The sequence below is a fragment of the Ursus maritimus genome, unplaced genomic scaffold (assembly GCF_017311325.1).
Source record: "Ursus maritimus isolate PB19 unplaced genomic scaffold, ASM1731132v1 scaffold_19, whole genome shotgun sequence".
NCBI classification, from domain to species: Eukaryota; Metazoa; Chordata; class Mammalia; order Carnivora; family Ursidae; genus Ursus; species Ursus maritimus.
The window spans coordinates 14,221,601-14,238,658 of NW_024424341.1; the positions used below are offsets into that span (position 1 = coordinate 14,221,601).

Here is a 17,058-nt window from a genome sequence, read left to right on the forward strand (position 1 = left end):
CTGGCCCGTGATGCTTCCTGATCCCCAGTCCAGCTGAGCAGGTTGTCTGCTACTCCCCAGTTTGGCTCCCTGGCACAGCGTGGGCTCCTTTGCTAGCATTCATCCTGACCATGAAGTTGGGGAAAGCCCTTGGGGCCCACAGAAGTGGAACCTCAGTGATTGCATGTGACAAAGGGGCAGTCCAAGTGCCCCTGGAACCCACCTGGATGCCCCCAAGGCCTCTCTGTCCCGCTCCGGGACTTAGTGGGGCGAGGAGGCACACGCAGCGCTGACCCCCCAGAAGAGATTGGGGTGATGTGCACGCATTGTGAAGTGAGAGGAGTCAGGCCTCCCTGTGGGCTCAGCCCCAGCAGTGGAGGTGAAAGCAGATGTGGGGGGATCAACAGCCTTGACCTGAGGGTGGGGATGGGGCATGAAAAGCCAGGTGCCCCCAGGGGGAGCCTTGGTCTGGCAGTGGGGGGGGGGGCTTGGCCCCAGAAATGCCGACCCAGCATTTTCTCTACATTTAAGGTCTCAGGTGCCCCCAGGGGGAGCCTTGGTCTGGCAGTGGGGGGGGGGCCTGGACCCAGAAAGTGCCGACCCAGCATTTTCTCTACATTTCAGGTCTCCCATGAGTTTGCCATCAACTTCAATCCCACCAACCCATTCTGCTCAGGTGAGTGTCAAGCCCACCTGTACCTGCCCTGGGTGGAGAGGGGTGGAGTATAGGTTTTGTATTTTTCTCCCATCCCCTCCACTCCTGCTTGCTCATGACAGATGGGGAAGAGCTGGAGGTTGGAGTCAGGTGGTCCTGGATGCAAGGCCAGCTGCTGCCCTTTCCTGGCTGTGTGACCTCGGAGGGATCACTGTACCTCTCTGGGCCTTTGCCTCCTCACCTGCCCCAGGGAGTGTGATACCTGCTTAGCTCACCTTACTGGGTTGGTCAGGTGAGAATTAAGGGAAGTGTTGAAGGAAGCCCTGTGTAGAACAGGAGGTGAGGGCAGCAGATTATATACCTGTCTCTCACCTCCCACCCGTGCTTGCTGGAAGGGCCCAGCTCTGCCCCATCCTGCTCCCGCTGCCTTCCACAAAGAGCCTTGACAACCAAGGACTGAGGTTCGCCAGCGCAGGGGTGGGGGGAGGAAAGGGCAGGCAGTGAGTGTGGTGCCTGTGCTCCCCCCCTGCCCCCTTGGCCTCAGAGGATTTCTGAGCTTCCAGAATCAGAAACTATTAGAGGAGGAAGGGGGCTCCAGGTGGATATGGAAGACGGTGGACCCCGCCATGAGACCTTCCAGTCTGGGATTTGGCTTGGATAGGGCATCTGCCTTCCCTGGGGATTCCCCAAGCTGGGCCGTTTGTCCTTGGAAGGGAAATGCATCAAGTCACCAACTTGGGAAGAATGCTAGGACTCAGAGCCACAGCATCTGTTGGCTAGAAATGTAGCCCGTGCTGCTCCTGGGCTCCATCTAGTTCGGAGCAGGTCACCAGAGACTTTGTCCAAAATCAGGTGGATCAACCCCCTCCCCAGCCAGAGGCCTCCTGGATAGGCCCACGGTGCTATGGGATATTCTTACTCTCATAATGGTGGCCATTTACAGAGCGCCTACTGTGTGCAGGGGCTGTGCAAGCATCTCCGTTCCCCCCGAGCAACCCTCAGCAAAAGCCATAGTGTGTCCAGAATGGACCTCAAGATGGCTGGCTGCCAAGTCCTTCTCTGGGAAGAGCCTGCTGAGCCCCGCTCCGGCCAGCTGCCCAAGAGTGAAGATTATCAGTCCCATTGCCAGACAAGGAAACAGGCTCAGAAAGATTAAACAGCTTGCCTCAGGTCCCACAGCTGAGAAGTGGCAAAGGCGGGATTTGAACTCGGGTCTGCCTGACTCCATATTCAGGGCTCTTTGCTTTATACCATTTTGGCTCTGCGCTCTGGGAGCTTCCAGTCTCACAGGACCCATGCTGGTCTCTGTAGGGGCTTTTGGGGTGAGCATGAAGTGGAGGTAGCATCTGCAAATGGGATGAGGGTGGGCAAAGGGTCAGGGGGATCAGGCTGATGCAGTCTTTTCCCCGAGGCAGGTGTGGATGGTATCGCCCAGGCATACTCGGCTTGCCTGCCCCACATCCGCTTCTACGGTCCCACCAACTTCTCTCCCATCGTCAACCACGTGGCACGGTTTGCGGCCCAGGCCACGCAGCAGCAGACAGCCACGGTGAGTAGGCGGCCACCACTGTGGGTGTGCGGGAGAGGGCTGGCCCTGGCCGGGCCCTGCTTGCCTGCCAGGAGGGCCAGACTGAGGTCTGTCCCTACTCTGCCCACCCCTATGGGGCTGGTGAGCTGGACATTTGGAGTTCTCGGCCTCAGTTTGCCTGCGAGTATGGTAAGCGGGTTGGACCAAGCTCAGCTTGACTGGTCCTGGCTTTCTAGAGCGCAGACTTGAAAAAGACAGGGATTCTGTTCATGCTTGGTAGGACATCGGCTGTGATCAGTGGGAGGTCCCTCCCCAGGGCAGGGGGTATTCGTTATGCCGGGGACACATGGAAACCAAGAGACGGTGGGCCCTGCAGCCCTTAAGCTGACCCTCTGGGCCACTGTCTGGCCCTGGCCCAGGGCTCAGTGATGAGGCTAGAGCCTGGCCTGGCGGGAGGCTGCCGGGGCTACTGTGTGGCATCTGGAATACATGGCAGACGGCCATTGTGAGCATCCGCATCCCTCGTCCTCTCTCTGCCCTCTAGCTCCGGGCCTAATGCCAGTGTGGGGGTCACCAAGGACCACCCTGTCCACTTCCCCCTCCCTCTGCCAGGATTTGCCGACTTGACTGTGCAGCACGAGTTGGGAAGTTGACTCCCTCTGTCCCAAGGGTGGTGCCATGAGTAGCCCTTCCTAGGTCCTGTCCCCAGGCCCACTTGTCAGGTTCCAGCCAAGGCTGGAAACCCAGCTCCCAGCTCTGGGTGGTGGAGCCTGGGCTGCTACCAAGGAGGCTTAGGTCTGCCTCCTGTCTGGTCACTCCCTGCTGGGAGACCTTCACAAGTCTGTGGCCCGCTCTGGGCTTCCCCCTTGGAAAGGATGAGTTGCTGCACCCGTGCTGACATCCCTTCTAGACTGTTCTTTTCATGCTACCTCCAAAATGGCATCTCGAACTGTCCTTCCCAGGGCCAAGGCCACTGGCTTCTGTCACTGGATGCGCCCTCCCCACTCCGGCCCCTCCAGTCCATTCTCCTACCAGGGATCCTTTTAACCGCCTATGTCCAAGCCTGCCACTCCCCAGCCGCTCCCTTCCATAGAGATCTCTTCTCCTACCCCCACACCTCCCTCGTTAGGATCCCACCACCAACCCCTTCCTGTCCCTCAAGCACACAAGCTTGTTCCCCACCCAGAGCGTCTGCCCTGCTGACTCTGCATGGCTGGCTCCACCCACTCCTCCGTGTCCCTCAGATGCCACCCCTTCCACCCCCCCACCCCGGTGGTCTTCCTTGATCACTCGTCTGAGGCTGGTCTCCCACCTCCTCTGTTCATTCTCATCTGGACTCAAGATGGCAGCAGGGCAGGTTAGCAGCGGCAGCCCTACTCCACGTTTCCGCATCCATTGTCTCCCCGACTCCCGCCCCGCGGGCCGGGCTGCTGTGTGTCCTCTGGCCTGTGGAAGGTGCTCGGCATGCCCGGGGATGGGTGAATCTGTCGGCTCCGCCGTGGACTGTGTGCTGTGCAAGGCTCGGGAGGCAGTGGGAGGTGACTAGGCCAGGGAAAGGGACCTGGTCCCTCTGAGCCCACCAGAGGCAAGGTGGAGGCTGGCTTCTGGGAGTGGAGGCAATGATGGAGGAGGTAGAGGTTCAGAGAAGAGGACAACAGGGCTGGCCTGGGGAAGGCAGGACAGCAGGACAGGGTCTGGTTGTTTGGGAGGTGGAAGGGGGCTCTCTGGTCAGGCTGCCAGGGTCTGAATCCTGTCCCCACCCCTTCCTCACTGTGACTTGGGTAAAGCATGTAACCTCCCTGAGCCTCCGTTTGGTTTGTACGATGGGAAACCGGTGAGACCTATTCAGATTAAACAAGATCACACAGCACCTGCGCCCAGAGACCCGGAGGCTGAGGAAGGACAGGGAGAGCAGACTGCAGAGGTCAGGGCTGGCAGGAAGGAGGTCACTGTGCAAGGGCTGGGGGAGAAGGAAGGATGTCCGGGTCTCTTCCACCTCCAGGAGCAGGATCTGCTTGAGTGCGAGCCCCACCCGGCCGCTGGCCACAGAGGGCCTGAGACAAGCCCCTTCCTGCTTGAGCCTGTTTCCTTTATGAAGGGGAGAAGGAAAGCCCCCCAGGGTGCCGTGAGGATCTGGGGCCACCTGAATGGGACAGCAACCAGGGAAAGGCCTGTGGATGGGCTGTTTTTTAATTTCTGGGGGCGCAGGGCTGGAACTGGTTGGAGAGACAGCCCTCGGGCTTGCACCACTTGGATGCCTGTGGTCCATCAGCCAGGCCATTGTCCCGCCCAGCCTATTACCCGCCTGAGCTGGCTTTGAAAGGGATGGGCGAAGCGGCCTGCATTCTTGTTGGAAAGGAAGAACCGCGCTGTGGTAGCAGAACAAAGCCGGTATTCTTGCCAGGCGGAGCCAGGGTGGAATGGCGCAGGGGTACACTCCGAGGAGAAAGGGGCCTGTGCCTGCTAGATCCTAGGTGTGCAGGGGGCTGGGGCCCTGGGGAAGGCCAGGAAGGGGACCTTGGTGTTGTGGGGAACAACTGCTGAGGACTCCCAGGAGCGGGAAACTTGCCCCTTTTCTCTGCCCAGTCCTGATCCTCTCAACACCCCAGCCACTTTTAGGCAGCTCCCTGGCGGTCTTGAGGCAAGGATCTGGCACTTTCGGTGCCCCAGCTATTTTGGTCCTGACCTGGTCCTTCTAACCTGGGGAGGCAGCCTTCTTTGGGCACCCTCACCCTCCAGGAAGCAGTGCCCCCCACCCCTGTGTGACTTGGGCCATCTCCAAGCAGGAGTGGGACCAGAGACTGTCTCTCAGCCCCTCTCACCCTGATGTGCAAACAGACGCGCTTCTCCACCTCTGGCCTTGCTCTAGCCCGCATCTCACCCTGCACCAGAGGCGGCGCTGCCTGCTGGTTCAGCCTTGAGCTCCAGACCCCAGCATCTCCACTGCCCGGCTGTGTGACCCAGGGCGGGTTGCTGAAGCTCTCTGAGCCTGTTTCCTCACCTGTACCATGGAGGTGCTTGGAACAGTGTCTGCCTACTAGAAACACTGAGGATTCAACCAGATTGGCACTTGAATTGCTCAGCACGGTGCCTGGCACAGTAAGCACTTCTGGGGACGCCCCTGGATGACACTGAGCACAGTTAGACCCAAGGCAAACGGAAATAATTTGTGGGTTAAATGCTACTTTTATACAGCCGCTTGGGGGGGGGCAACATTTGGTGTGGCTTCACCTTCCCTGTCCCTAGACATATGCACGCACATGCACACCCACATACAGGAACTCGAGAGCAGGTGGTGGGAGGCATCGCTCTAGGCAGGCCTGCACTCTCCGGTTCACACACACAACCCGTCTTTCCGGAGCATATTTCTGTGCGGTACGAGGGAGACCGCGATGCGCGGCCTCTGCCCTCCCGGAGCCTGCAGTCTAGTGGGGAGCCTGGCTGGGAGACAGCAGCTGTGACGCATGGCGATTAAGCCCGTGCTGCCAGAGGCCCAACCTCTGGCACCTACCCCAGAGGGCTCAGGGAAGGCTTCTTGGAAAAGTGACGTCTAAGCTCAAACGTGGAGGATGCTTAAGAGTTAGCCACATAAAACGCATGTGTGTGCATGGGTGTGCAGTGCCCTAGGCAGAGGGCACAGCCTATGCAAAAAGCCCAGGAGGCATGGTGTTTGGTCATAACTGAAGGAAGTTTTGATGTAAGAGGTGAGTGGGGCTAGTGGACAGCCAGCTACCACAGGGCCTTGGAAGGCCGTGAGGAACCTGGATTTTCTCTTGAGGGCCATGGGGAGCCACTGAGGAGATTAAGAGGTTCAGAAAGGGCTAGGGGACCCCCATTATGGGACCCTTATCCTTCCCTCTGCCCTTATAAGCCCTGGGTCTCACTGTCCATGGCCCATTCCTCGTTGGCTACCTAGGTATCTGGTGTCCTAGTAGCGGGGAGCAGGAACACAGGACCTTGGGAATCTCCCCCCACCCCAAGGGTCTTCAGCAGCCACCTTCCAGAAATAAGCCAGGGAGCAGCTTCCCCAGACTCTGCCTGTAATTGTTGGGGTTGACTTCTTATAAATCTGATATGTGAAATGCTTCAGGGGAGGTGTTTATTTACAGCCCCAGAAGCCTGAAGAACCTCTGGGTGAAGGTAAATCTACTCCATCCTTGAATTGTTAGGCGCTCTGATTTTTGGTTGGACCTGACAGTGACTGGCTGTGTTTCTGGGGCAGGGACAGGGTGCCAGACCGGAGAGATGCAGGAGGGTGCAAGGGGCTGCCTGGAGGAGCACTCAGGGTATGGGGGGAGAGGAGTCTCCAGAGGAGACCTCCCCACGGGGTAATGCGGGCAGGGGAAGTGGAGCTCCAGGCTAGGGAGGGCCTTCCACCTGCTTGGGGTGGAGGTGTAGACGCTCAGATGCGTCATGGAGCTGTGGCTGGAAGGGTATGCCAGGCAGGAGGAAGGGAACCAGGAAGGGCATGGAGGTGGGAAAGCTTGGGGGTAGGGGAGACCAGGGTTGTCTGTGGGACAGCAGAGCCCTTTCCCACCTCCTCCTGCCCAATTCTGCCCTTCCTTCTTGTCCACAGCCCCCCTCCCCCTTTCTGTCTTGGGGATGGGGCTGTAGAGCCCTGGCGATGTAGAGGCTTGTAGAGGATCCTAGATAACCTTGGCTCCGCCTGGGGTGGGTGAAAGCACAGGGCTTGTTAGCTGCCCGTCCCTTGCCAAGGCTGGCCCGGCTGGGTGGAAGCTGAGATCAGGCACATGGCTGTGGGTATTATGGCGGGCTGGCTGGTGAGTGAGGGTTAATGTTCAGTGCCATGGCTCTGGCTCTTCCCTGGGCTGCTATCCTAAACATCGAGGCGGTCTGACAGTGGGGTGTGGGGTGAGAGGGTGCGGAAAGCTCCTCCCTGCTGGAGCCCATTATTGGAGAGGCCAGGCCACCAAAACGGGGTGGCAGAGGGGGACGCTGTGGAACGAGCCCCAGCCCAGCTTTGGAGTCAGCCAGGCTTGTGTTTGGATCTAGACTGTGCCAGTTCCCAGCAAGTCACTGAACACCCCCCCACGCCCCTTTCCTCATCTCTAAAACAGAATCACAGCGTGAGGATGGCAGGGAGGGTCTGTGCACTGTTGTGTGTTAGCAGGGACATTCTCACCTGTCAGGTGGTGTCCATGGTCTTACAGGAACCCAGCTCCTTGGGAAGAAGGATCCAAGACCTGGGGGAGGCCCAGGCTTGAGGTTCCAACCTAGTATGGATACGTGGCTGAGTGAAAGGGGAGAGCTAAGAGGGCTGCATCGGGAGGAGGGAGGGAGGCCAGTCCTGCTCTGAGTGGTGAACCTGTTGACTGAGACCAGGCATTCTCCTTCCTCCTTGCCAGGACCCTCCGTGCCTTCCCTCCTGCCAGCTTAGGTGCCCCAGAAATCTTACCCTGGACTATTTCCAGCAGCATGGAAGTGGGGTTAGAGGGCCACTTATGGAAAGGGTGCTGAAACGATGGTGGGCTGTGGGGGGACAAGGGTGTAGATGGGCTTATAAGGCTCCCCAGCCACAGGGATGGGGGGCTGGCAGCTGTTGCCCTCCACTGCAGGGATCCAGGCTGCCATCTCCATAGCAACAGGTATCCCCAGCGCCAAGGGCTCAGTCTCTTAAAGGCACAGTGCGGGAGGTGCCTCACTGCTGAGCCTGCTGGGAGCAGAGGGGTTAGGATGGTGGGTCTCCACCTCCGAGTGGCTCACTCGCTCCTTCCAGGGCTGGGCGTGGGGGACAAGCAGGAGAGCAGGGCATCCTAGGGGGCTGAGCTTGTAGCCTCTGTATGTTTCCCAGGGAGCAAATGGCTTTGCTGGGTGAGAAGGTGGCCAGGTGCTGACCTGGGGTCTGGTTCTGTTCTGCCCTCCATGACCTGGACTGGACTAGTCTGGGCCCTTCTCTCCTGAGAACCAGAAGGATCAGACTAGAAGGCAAAAGCCTCGAAGAATATTAGGGCCATGTAGGGCTTTTCTGTTTATTTTATAGATGGGGAAAACCAGGTTCCTCAAAAAGGGGCCAGGGGGTGCTTAGGACAGAGCTGAGTTCACACTAAGGTCTCACAGTGCTTGGTATCCTGGGGCCTCTGCCCCCGCTGTCCCATTCACAGTTCATGCTATGGCCATGCATGCTCAAGCTAATTATTCAGCATTTTAAGTAATTTTATAAAGAAACTGTATACCCACCGTAAGTGAAGTTCCCACTTGCCATATAGAGAGAGTAACAGTAAAAATAAACACCACAAACTGTACCTGGTATTGAAGTCTAGCTAGAAACTGTTGTCCCCTGAAGCTCTGTGCTTCCCGCCTCTCTGTTAATAAGGAAGGTGAGCAGACGAGAGGCATTAAAGGCACACTAGAAGCGAACTGAGACTCCCTCCTGGGTACAGTCTGGAAGTGAAAGACCACTGCAGAAGTAAGACTGTGACCCCCAAGTCCACTTACTCGCAGCAGAGGCCCATGACCTGTGTGACAGGTAGGCTGTCTCAGAGACCAGCCTCGCAGCTGGGGAAGGACGGCGTGCAGGCAGAGCGGAGAAGGCGAGGCTGGCCCGAGTTAGAACGCGCCTCCCTCGCCGGCCAGGGGCCTGACAGCCAGGAGTGCAGGTCTCGGTTACAGAGCGTGAGGCAGGCATGTCCCCTCTGAGAGGTACAGCCACTGCCACTGCGCAGAAGAAGCTGAGGCATGGCCACTCAGGCCGTTGCCCAGAGCCCCATAGTAGAGCAACCAGAGGGCCAGGCCTGGAGTTGGGGGCTCTGACTCCAGCCTGTGGGGTCTAAGGTCACGGCCAGGGCAGGAGGAAGAGAGCAGTTTGTGCTTCGCGCTGGGACCAGGTCAGGGTTTAGACAGCAGAGAGGCCTGCAGGGGTGGGGTGCTGAGGGCGGGGGCTGGGATTTGGCTATAGCTGGGGAAGAAGAGCTGCCTTCCTCCCAGGGGTCAGAGGGTTTGGGGAGGCTGGGGAAGGGGTGGGGGCGGAGGCCTCAGAGCACCTGGCTACCTCCCCCCTGCAGCAATACTTCATCCTCCTCATCATCACGGACGGCGTCATCAGTGACATGGAGGAGACGCGCCACGCCGTGGTGCAAGCTTCCAAGCTGCCCATGTCCATCATCATCGTGGGCGTGGGCAACGCTGACTTCGCTGCCATGGAGTTCCTAGACGGGGACAGCCGCACACTGCGCTCACACACAGGGGAGGAGGCGGCCCGTGACATCGTGCAGTTCGTGCCCTTCCGAGAGTTCCGCAACGTGAGTGTGGGCCCGGGCTGGGGAGGGGGCACTTAGGGGACCCCAGCAACCAGAGATAAGGATGAAAGTCTGGGGCCCTCTGCTCCACTGACTTGTGTATTGCCCGAGGGCCTGCCTCCAGACGAGGCACTACGACCACGTGAGCGCTGGCTTCAGCAAGCTCATGGAACCCAGGGAGTGGTGCCCAATCCACACTGGGGCTCCAGGGCAGGGTTTCACGGAGGCCCTGCCCTCTGACCAAGGCCCGGAACCAGAAGTTAGAGTTACCCAGGTGGGCCAGAGCACTCCAGGCAGATGGGGGGCTGAGAGCAAAGGCCCAGGGGTGAGAGAGGCTTTTGTGGTAGTCAGTCACACCTCAACCAGCCTCCTTCACAGATAGAAAACGAGGCCCATCTTAGGATGGCCTGTGCTGCAGGGGGACTGGTGCCCCCACCTTGTTCCAGGACGTGGCTCTGGGCCGATCGGCCGGTGACCCCAGGTCTGCCCATAAGTCACTGCCCTAGCAGCTGGACCCACAGGATCTCAGAGGGAGCAGACTCAGATGCCACCCCTGTCCTGTCACCTGGGGGCCCAACTCAAGTTACTTAACTAGAAGCTTACTGCGTAGCCTTGGGCAAATCCCTGACCTCTCCAGACCTTGGTTCCCTCAGCCACAGGGCCTCTTGGGGTTCTGTGGCGTAGATCCTACAAGCCAGTCCTAGCAAGAACTTATCACTTTGTTTTATACCCAGTGATGCTCACACTACCCAGGGCCCTCTGGGTTCGCCTGAGGTGGTCCAGCTCCTTCCTCTGGAGCCTTAGCTTCCTGAGGACAGATGCTGGGCCTCGGCGCCCCCTTCAGCACAGGACACTGACCGAGCACCTCCCCCCCGCTGGCCTGTGGCTGGGCATTCAGCTGTGAGCCAGTCCCGGCCCATTTATCTGGGGCAAGAAGGTGCTCAGGGAATGTCTGTCAGGTGAGTAGGCTGTGCAGCTCGCCTCCACCGTCTCTTTCCCTGAAAAGCCTCCCACGGCCACATTCATCCTAAAATGCAATTCCTGGCCATCTCCAAGTGCTCAAGGAAAGAGTTACACTTCACATAAAGGAAAAACACTGCTAGCAGGGGGGTTTCAGGCCCCGGGCTGGGACGAGGGACACGAGTTCTAGACAGCCCTGGCCCTCAGCCCTGATTCTGTCCTCCAGGGATACCTTCTCTAGCAGCAGTCCAGATACCGTGCCCCTCACCCCGGTCTTCCACTGACCCTTTCTATCTCCCCTCTCCACCTCACCCTCGGCCCTGCAGGCAGCAAAAGAGACTTTGGCCAAAGCTGTGCTGGCGGAACTGCCCCAACAAGTCGTGCAGTATTTCAAGCATAAAAACCTGCCCCCCACCCACTCGGAGCCTGCCTGAGTGCCAGCCCGTGCCCAGCAGCAGCATGCCAGCTGGGCCTCCCGCCCTCCCCAGGAACGTGCACGCTCACCCTGCTTCCTTGTGGGTGGCCTTGTTTTTAACCGATCCACGTTTTTATTTTTTACAACCGGACCTCCACCCCCCCCCCCCCCCCCCACTCTTCCCCCAGCCCAGCTGGGCTTCCTTTGTTGGAGTCGACGGATGATGCTTCCAGGCCAAACTGGCTTCCTCCCTACCCTTAAGTATTGAATGTACTTTGTATAATTTTAGTGGAATTGTTATTAAAAAAATTTTTACAATCCTACCTGGCTTTTTCCAAGTACCTAGCTGCAGACCCTGAAAGGAGCGTGTCCCCAGTGCACACTTTGTGTCATTGCCTGCACCTACTTCCTGTTCTTTTTATACTGTGACTGTGTTCTATTTGTTATACTCAGGGTAATAAAGGAGTTTCCAATGTCCCTGTGTCAGCGCCTTCCTCAGCTGGGACCTGATGGGCTCACTGATCTGGGGAAGGAAACATAAAAAGCTCTTCCCCCAGCAAGGTGGGGCAATCGTTTCTACCCAGGGGCACACATTCCACGCGCACAGTACTCACTCGTTAAATGGGCACGGGACTTGGCACAGAGCACAGGCTCAATAGGTATCTGGATAGATAAAATGCCCTGGGCCCCCACCAGCAACCGTAGCGCCTGCGGAGCCTACACCAGTCCTGGGGTCATCAGGCCCAGCCACTACCATGTGGTACCCCACCCCCCTCCTCCTAACCCTCTGTCCTGCGCACGCGCGCGCGCGCACACACACACACACACATACACACAGAGGTAGCCATCACGGCCATCCGTTTGCTCCTCTTTTGGGCCTCCCAGGCATCGGGGTATGCCCTGCGGTCTGCAGTATATGAGAGCCTCTTTGCCCGCACGATGCTAAGCAGGGTTGCCCGTGTCCCTACTGACAGCTGCTGTTCCTTTCTAGGGCATGCCTCACCCTGGCTCAGGCCCCACTTCATGAAGCCAGCCAGGGTCCACTCTCGGGGTCCTCCCAGTTCTCCCCCCTCTTCCAAATAACACGTCATTTTTGTCTTGTCTCCCTCCCCCTCGGAGTTTCCGTCAGCCGCTGTGCCCCAGGCCTCTGTGTAACCAGTAACAGGGGTTCTGCTAAGCGCTGTTTCCGGCTCCACATTAAGAGCTTTGCATGCATCATCCTGATGAACCCTTCCAACAGCCTACAGCCTATGCCTGTGACCATTCCAGAGATGAGGAACCGGGCAGAGAAGCTAATCAAGTCTCGCGGAGGCGGAGCCGGAACATACATTGGGATCTGCCCAACGCCAGAGCCCATGCTCACTCCACAGCGTCTCCCTCTGACTCTGCAAGCGAGTCTGCTCAAGTTGCTAATGAATTTGTCCTTTCTCTCCACTGAATCTGGGAGGTCTATTATCCTGATCCACTCTCCCAGGTCAGTCACTATCACTGCGGCCCGCTAGACCTGGGCGTGCCCCAGACAGGTTCCCACCTCCAGGTGCCGGGTCGCCTCAGGAACCTGTGTCTACTTGGTCAGAGCGAGTGAGGGAGATCTTCACCCTCAGTTTCCAATGCCCCTACTGGTTCTGCAGTCACCAAAATTCAGCTGAAATATCCTTTAGGGACACCTTCACCTCTGAGAGGGCTGGAGGGCTGCAGGAGCCCCATTTCCCCAAGGACGTTCGGGAAATCACAGCACAATGGCCCAGGGGGCCAGCTGGCAACATGGATGGACTCCCAGGCCAGCGCCCCGGCTCCTTTGGTGAATGCCTAACCCCTGCTTGGGCCAGCTGTAAGACTGGGCGTTAGCACAACAGCACAAGTCTGCTTGTTTGCCCACCTGTTTAGCACCTGAAGTGAGTCTAGCTGGATGTCACATCCAGGGAAGTTTGTACCCCTCCAAGCCTGGAATAATCTGTCAAGTTCTGTGGTCAAATGCTTTATCCCTGAGCCATACCCCCTAATCTGTCAAGCCATAATTGACCAGAGGTCTCTAAAGGGGAGCAGCCTTTTCCTCCCAGCCCCACATCCCCTCCTTAGCCCTCAGGTGACAGGTGTATTGGGGGGACCACTTCCATACAGACCTCTCCCTTACACACCTCCCCATGGGCGGAATTTACCAGACTGGTAAAACCGGGAAGACAGACATCTACTGGGCCATGTTACAGTTGAGTCCCTGCCTTATGCTGGTGTCCATCAAATGCTCAAACTCTCCCGGACTACCTACCTCAGGTGTGGCGGCCACAGCCCTCACCTCCAGGCTTCATGAGAGCAGACCCCGACATCTCTGCTTTCTTCCCCCTTCTCTGCCCAGGTTGAGTGGATCAGTCAAGCAAGCCCTCTCCCAGCTGGCTCAAGTTCACAGGGGAAAGGAATGCTCCCAAGCTCCTGACCAGGCCAAATCACAACTTAAAAAAAAAAACAACAAACCAAATTAAGTCCTGGGGATGTAATATACAGCATGGTGACTACAGTTAATAATAATCCTGTATTGTGTATCAGAAAGCTGCCAAGAGCGTAGATCTCAAAAGCTCTTGTCACAGGAAAAATGGATGGACCATTCTGCAATATGTACAAATACTGAATAAACTGTACAATTGAAATTAATATCACTAATATCACAAAAACAAACTGAGATTCGGTGATGCTGATACTTGGTTCTTGGTACATGGATAGCAAGGTGAGAAGTGAACTTGGAAATCTAAAAGATCCCTTCACCCTGGCATCACTGCTGTTGAGGCCTGGGCACTAGCACTTGTTTAAAATGTCACTGAAACCACAGAAAGCTAGACTTCAGAGTTAAAGGCTCAAATTAAAATTCTGGTTCTGTCAACTAACTGTGCAACCTCAGGCAAGTCACCGAACCACTGTGTACAGACGGGCTGCTTCACAGGACTTTTTTTTTTTTTTTTTAAGGATGAAAGACACTACAATCCACAAAAATGATCCACAAATGTCCCAAACCAGGGCACCTGGTGGTTCAGTTAAGTGGCTGCCTTCGGCTCACGTCATGATCCCAGGGTCCTGGGACCGAGCACTGAGTCAGGCTCCCTCCTCAGCGGGGAGTCTGCTTCTCCCTCTGCCCTTCTACTCCTCCCCTGCTTGTGTGCTCTCTCTCAAAAAAATAAAATCTATTAAAAAAAACACACAAAAAACAAATGTCCCAAACAACACCTGGCACGCACATAGCAGGCCTCAGTATCCAGTGAAGGAATGAAACAAATCCACTTAAGGCCTAATGATGTGCCTATTACTGAAATAGCAAGGGCGAAGCCCCACCAACAGCTCAGAGTGGTGGCTGTCTCTGGGTTTTGCTGCCCTTCTCCTCTACAAAGCTCTTTAGTCTGGGCCACGTTCTGCCTGTCTCCACTGTGCCGCTCCCATTCTCCCTAAACCATAGCTCCAGCAGGTAAGGGAGCAAAGTGTCAGCCCTTGCCAGCGTCACTAAGGCATGAATGTGCAACTGGCTTGTGTTCACCCTGTGACCATAGGGATGTTGCCAAGATTCTAGCCTCCCACCACGCAGAACTTACATTCCATACTGTTATGCGTAAGTAAGCTGGGCACGCCAGAAAATCAAGACAACACTCGAGTCCAAATGATGGTGCACTGCCACTGAGCTCTTCTTTTTGTTTTTCTGGAAGGGGCTTAAGACAACAGCTGAGCCATATACCCACGAGTAGGACACCCGAGCCAAGGAACCGGGTGTGCCTAAGCAATTAACATTTAGCTGAGAGGGAAGCATACAGCAGAAGCTGGTGGTTGGAGCTCTGACGACCAGATCTGACCCTTCATCGTGTCGATGTTCTAGCTACAACTGAGGAATGCCAGCAGGATGGGAAGACCTGCCATAAATCAGCACTAACGGAAGCTCTGGACACCCTATCCAGAAACAGGGGGGGGCCAACAGTATCAGGGCTATCGAGGATGGCTACCATTCACTGAGCACTCTGTGCCAGACGCCACACCAAGTACCGAATCCAGACTATCTTTCACCTTCACTACAAAGTTGGTATCATTATTTTTATTTACCAAGGACGAAACCGAAGCCCAGAGAGGTTCAGGACCTTGCCTCACCGACTCAGCTAGTAGATGTCTGGCTCTAAGTGCACAACCACGGCAGTGCATCCAGGGAAGGGGAACTAGGCTTAGTTCCCAGGGAGAAGCAGAAGCAGTGGGGGGAAGTGTGAGGCAACAGCGGCTTGTCCCGGGTAGAAAGCAGGTAGCCAGAAGGAAGAACCCAAGGTGGAGAGCAGAAGGAATGAGGATGCAAAGAGCTGGCCCAGATCACCCCTAGTTAGGGGCCCTGAAACCAGCTCTTCTCTCCTCCTGGGTCCTGAGACCAGGGAAGGCATATGTAAACAGATCACCAGCCACCTCTCTGGGTCTAGTCACATCATCTCCCCTGCTTTTTATAGATGGAAAAATGGATGCTTTGAACCTCACGCTTTCTCCCCACCCAAGTGGGTAACAGGGCCAAAAGTTAGAAGTGGTTGAGAGGGCGTGGTGTGACACAGGCTAGATAATCCAGAGAGAACTGGCGAACAGGATTTCTCCCTCGCCTGGTTCAAGAGCTGTAAGAATACTACCACAAAGGGGTGCCTGGGTGGCTCAGTGGGTTAAGCATCTGCCTTCGGCTCAGGTCATGATCCTGGGGTCCTGGGCTCTCTACTAAGAGGTCCTGATCCCACATCAGTCTCTCTACTCAGTGGGGAGCCTGCTTCTCCCTCTCCCTCTGCCTACTTGTGCTCTGTCAAATAAATAAAATCTAAAAAAAAAAAAAATATTACCACTCAGGACAATGTAAGCAGGTTTAAAGAAACCCCACCACACACTTTGTCTTTAGCCCTTATTTCCTGGTTATGACACCCCGATTATTTACTCAGGCCCGAGGGCTGTACTTTATGGATTAAAGCAGTCCCTGTTTTTTCTATCCTTCTTTGGGTTCGAACCACACCATCTACACTGGATGCTTTTCAAGGCTGCTTCCTCTACTGGGGAGAACATGTCCTGCTCTGCTAGTCATGGTTCTATGGGACATGTGTCTCCACTCCAGGACTCTACACCAACAGGTACAAGGAACACGATGAGATGATCACCACAGACTCTCAGCCTCCCCTGTGACACCACAGAGCAGAAATCTCCACCTGAGGAGCCTCAACTTTCTCAACACACTCTAGCTATTACAGTAGATGGGGAGGGAGCTGGCAGCGCAAGCTCTGGTGCAGGAAAAGCAAGACCTTGTTCTCGGACAGGTGGATCAGCTTTCAAGTTCACGTACAGTCTTAATCCCTATAACCTTCTGTCGGCTTCTCCGAACAACAGAGGCCAAGAGGTATAGTAACGGCTTCTTAAAAGTCAAACCACGGGGGTGCCCGGGTGGCTCAGTCGCTTAAGCATCTGCCTTCGGCTCAGGTCATAATCCCAGGGTCGTGGGATCGAGCCCCTCGTTGGGCTCCCAGCTCAGTGGGGAGCCTGCTTCTCCCTCTCCCTCTGCCCCTCCACCCCTGCTCGTACGTGCGCTCTTCCTCTCGCTCTCAAATAAATAAAATCTTAAAAAAAAAAAAAAAAGTCAAACCACATAGAGATGGTGACTCTGACTCCTCGGTCTGCCTCCCGAAATGCTGTGAGGTTGCTCTGGGTACGTGCTGTAATGATGACAGCTCAATCGCAGGAACAACGGAGCAGAGAAGCAAAAGGTGCCTACACAGTTTTACCCAAATATCTCGTTTGTTAGGACGGAGCTGAGGCGCCTGTGCGGACAGTCAGGAACAATCAGCACGGAGCGGTCCTGAAAAGGAGGAAGGATTCACAAGGCATCACTTAGGGGTGAAGGGAAGTCACCATCTGCTAACAGGCGCCAGAGTGTCACTGCACTGGAAGGGGAAAAGCAGTGGGTTGGAGGAGATCCAGGGGCCTCTCTGCCCAGATTAAAAATGAGTAGCTGCTCTGCCTGCCAGCCTCACAGTGTCAACACATTCTGTGTGTGTCTCTCTCCGTCTCACACCCAAAGAAGTAGAAACAATTGACGTAGGAGCCCAGGGGAAGACAGAATTGCACAGATTCATTCTCCTGGAGGAGCGGAGCCTACAGATTTTTTTTTGTTTTTCAAGCCCACGCCTCCCTCTAACCTCCTCTCTCTCTGTCCTAGAGGAAGAGCCTCTGCAACCCTTTAGGAGACAGAGGTGGAACAGGGCCTCAAGGTCTTGGCTGCTCAGTCTTGAAG

At 56.2% G+C, this 17,058-nt stretch overlaps 1 protein-coding gene across 1 annotated transcript in view; it reads left to right on the forward strand.

Annotated features, from left to right (window-relative positions):
* Positions 1-11,268, forward strand: part of CPNE2 (copine 2) — a 29,973-nt gene extending 18,705 nt beyond the window's left edge. Inside the window, exons 12-15 of the mRNA XM_008702611.2 lie at positions 604-655; positions 2,050-2,183; positions 9,185-9,421; positions 10,705-11,268. Of these exons, the coding sequence (XP_008700833.2) occupies positions 604-655; positions 2,050-2,183; positions 9,185-9,421; positions 10,705-10,812 (531 nt within the window). The 3' untranslated portion in view covers positions 10,813-11,268. The remainder of the gene's footprint in view (positions 1-603; positions 656-2,049; positions 2,184-9,184; positions 9,422-10,704) is intronic.
* Positions 11,269-17,058: the final 5,790 nt, after the last annotated feature.